Here is a 3,715-nt window from a genome sequence, read left to right as displayed (position 1 = left end):
CATTTTGCTGGGGACTATTAGGTTTTTGATTGTTTTAGCCCGTCTGTATGTAATTGTAGGTTTTTCAGGAATTAAAGGTTTCAGAAAAGGATCATTGATCAGAATATGCCAATTTTTCCTTAGGATAGACGTGATCAATTTGCTACCTTTATTGTATGATGTTATAAAATTGATATTTTGTTCAACATGATTGGAACTCTCATTACCAGTGGGTGTTTTTATTTTGATACATTCTTTCTGGGTCAAGGCCCTGGCTTTCAGCTCTGCGCCCTTTATTAGACTCCTTGGAAAACCTTTTTCCAAGAATCTTTTGTTAAGGATCTTACATTCTTTATTGAAGAAAAAAGAGGGGGGGAACCTCCAGCTCACCTTTTGTATGCAGATTTTGTACTCTGGTCTCCGCACGGATCCTCGCGTCGGCACGCGCTATGTGGGACGCAGAAAAACAGGTGGGTTGGATCAAGCGTAGCTGTGGATAAAAAGGAACTTGTTCCAAGTTTAATGAGGATATTAAAAGCGAGGTCGATCGGGATGATGTCCTCGAGTGCTGGGAGAGAAATGGAGGGATTGAAGAAGCCTACGCGTTTCAAACGCTAGCTGCGTTCTTAGTCATGGCTCGACCTCGCTTTTAATATCCTCATTAAACTTGGAACAAGTTCCTTTTTATCCGCAGCTACGCTGGATCCAACCCACCTGTTGTTCTGCATTCTTTATTGAAATTCGATTCATCGGAACAGTTTTTTCTAATCCTGCGATATTGGCCAAACTGAACATTTTTTAGCCATGGAGAGTAGTGCGCACTTTTAAAATCGAGATAGCTGTTCACATCTACCGTTTTAAAGTGTGTTCTAGTCGAAAAACGGCCATCCTTTTTTTCAATTGTTAAATCTAAAAAATCAATGATAATATCTGAAAACGTATAGGTAAAAGACAAGCCGAAGACATTGTCATTCAAATAATCTATAAAAGCCTTTGCAGTAGATGAATCTCCCTTCCAAATAAAAAACAGATCGTCAATATAGCGTCTGTAAAGAACAATTTTATCTATGAAATATTCAATATGAAAGATTCTTCGAAGGACCCCATATATAAATTGGCATAGGAGGGAGCAAACCGCGACCCCATTGCACAGCCTTTAATTTGTTTGTAGAAGTTGCCATCGAAACTAAAAACATTGTGGGTTAAAATGAACTCGACACAGTCCATAATAAAATTGAGTTGTGAATTGGAAAAACGAGGATCATTCATGAGAAAACCAGAGATAGCTTCTAGGCCTTGTGCATGTGGGATATTTGTGTACAAGGAAGACACATCGGCGGTAAGGAAACTGATGTCTGACATATCATTAGCAATGTGTAGGTCAAATAGCGCCCGACCTTTTTGGACGTTGCCGGCCACCGTTCTTTTGTGGTCACCTAGCAGCTAAGGACGCTTATCCAGCGTCTCAGTACTTTAGCCGTTATGTTTGTATGTATCTGCATAGTGACATGTAGAACCCATCATCCAGCGTCACGCTGTTATATCGCGGTTACTGATCTTAAGATGAGTTTTTATCTGTGCATTACCAGCCGTGTTATTGTTTACTCCTGTCATTTTCTTTTTAATGCTTTTAAGCCAATCATAATGTCATACATGTTTCCCAATTTGCATTTATATAGTTAGTATGTATTTATATATTTATTTTAGACATGATATATGTTATTTTTATAATGTGTCTGACCTTTGACCTGTCCCTTTTGGCGGTTTTTCTTCCTTTTGATGTGTATATAAATGTGCTTGAACCGCACATTCTGTATTGGCCTGATGAAGGCACCAGTCCGGTGCTGAAACGCGTAGCCCTTGTCATTAAAACCTTTTCTGTGATGTCCGTTTAAAAGTCCTTGCATTATTCCTTCACCTAGCAGCGCCGGTGGTCCTAACTTTTTTATTTTATCAAGTCTCCACAGGAAATAGACTCTCGTTGCAAGTGATTAGCTCCAAAGAGCTCCAAATAGTAATGTCTTCTACTGAACCTCTAAGTCCCATTATTGGGTTAAAGCCCGGGCCCACCGGAGGATTCTCTGGTTCTCTGGTGGGACCTGGACTTCGTTGCAGGGGAACCTTCAATTTTTTTGCATCTCGCACGCAGAGTTTATTCGTGCATATTTGTTATCACCCCACTGTAGGATTGTCCTCTGGATTTCAGTATTTTCAGGGATTTCCATGAATCTGTGTATTCAAGTGCTGTTTATTAGAATGTATGTCTTGCCTAAGCAACAAAGTAATTTGTCATTCATTTTTCTAAAATACAAAATTGCTGCACTACATATTCCTACCAATAGATGGTGGTGCAGAATTTCGTACTACATATGCCAGAATAGTTTACGTTCACCAGCACACCAAGTGGACAGGCATGGTATTGCAGGGAAATTATAGTTTTCATGTGAAACATCATCAGGACTTGAATACCTTTCATGTGACATGAACTACACAAAACATATAAAATATCTGTCACCTATGTAAAATTAATATCATAGCTGTTAATTTTATTTTGCAATTGCATTAATTACGGAAATGTGTTGAGTTTTCATCAGTATCCTCCTCTTCATCAGGTTTTTAAAAGTTTTTCTGATTTCCTTAGTCCTAAGACAGTAGATAATGGGGTTTGCCATATGTGGTACAAAGGTATAAAGACAGAGGATTAGGACATTGATATCTTCATTTAGGATCAGTTTGAGCTGATTGGCTACATACACAAATATCCGTGGGAAAAAATACAAGCCAATCACGCACAAATGAGTTGCGCAGGTATAAAACGCCCTCCTCCGGCTTTCAGACTGGGTCTGAGAGATGATGACCTTGATGATGACTACATAGGAGAATAGGATGAATGCCAGTGGTAGCAGAAGGACAAACATGGCAATCCCAAAAATCAAACCTTTGAGGAGCGAAACATCTTTGCAGGCCAAGGAGAGGACCCCGGTGTTGGTGCAGTAGCAGCTTCGGATTTCATTTGGTCCACAGAAAGGAATAGTGGAGTCCAGGAGAGCAATGACCAAGCCGATCATAGCGGAGATCAACCAGAAGAAGCAGCAGAGGATGATTGTCCGTCGGTTGGTTATTATTGAGGGATATCTCAGGGGCTTGCAGATGGCAACATACCGGTCAATAGCCATCAGTAGGAGGATGTAGGAATCGAAGCTTCCCAGAAAATGAGCACAAAATACTTGGAAAATGCACCCGGCAAACGAGATCGATCCATCATCAAACCAATATTTGGCAATAATTTTTGGCAAAGTTACCGTGTCAAACAGAAGATCAGAAATGGCCAGGTTTAAGATGAACACGTACATGGGTTGGTAGAGCCGCTGGTTACAAAGAATCAAGGCTATGACGGTGCCATTGGAGCAGAGGGATACGAGGTAGACCAGAAATAGTGCGATGGAGACCGGGGTATCGAACTTCTCTGCAATTCCTGGGAATCCAGCGAGAATAAATCCAGTGTGATTAGCCATGGACCGGTGGGAATCCAATGGGAATCCTGAAATATCCAGAAAAGATGAGGTTAAAGAAGAAAAACAGTCACCAGTGTCCTGTGCATTCATTGTACAACGACCATTAACCCCTTCCCTCCGCAGCCATTTTTTCGATTTTCATTTTCACTTTTTGCTCCCCACCTTCCAAAAGCCATAACTTTTGTATTTTTCCGTCGATATGAACGAGTTGCCTTTTTCTA

At 40.6% G+C, this 3,715-nt stretch overlaps 1 protein-coding gene across 1 annotated transcript; it reads right to left on the bottom strand.

The window, feature by feature from the left end:
• Positions 1 to 2,525: 2,525 nt before the first annotated feature.
• LOC142740361 (olfactory receptor 2AP1-like) lies at positions 2,526 to 3,512 on the bottom strand. The gene has a single exon (XM_075849912.1). It carries the CDS (start codon positions 3,492 to 3,494, stop codon positions 2,526 to 2,528), a length of 969 nt encoding a protein of 322 aa, XP_075706027.1. The 5' UTR covers positions 3,495 to 3,512.
• Positions 3,513 to 3,715: the final 203 nt, after the last annotated feature.

Source organism: Rhinoderma darwinii, chromosome 2, assembly GCF_050947455.1.
Source record: "Rhinoderma darwinii isolate aRhiDar2 chromosome 2, aRhiDar2.hap1, whole genome shotgun sequence".
NCBI classification, from domain to species: Eukaryota; Metazoa; Chordata; class Amphibia; order Anura; family Rhinodermatidae; genus Rhinoderma; species Rhinoderma darwinii.
The sequence above is the reverse complement of the archived record's forward strand: the minus strand, read 5'-3'. Positions and strand labels throughout refer to the sequence as shown.

Bases quoted from the DNA above. Each gene is read 5' to 3' on its own strand.
- LOC142740361 (XM_075849912.1), bottom strand. From the start codon at position 3,494: ATGGCTAATCACACTGGATTTATTCTCGCTGGATTCCCAGGAATTGCA.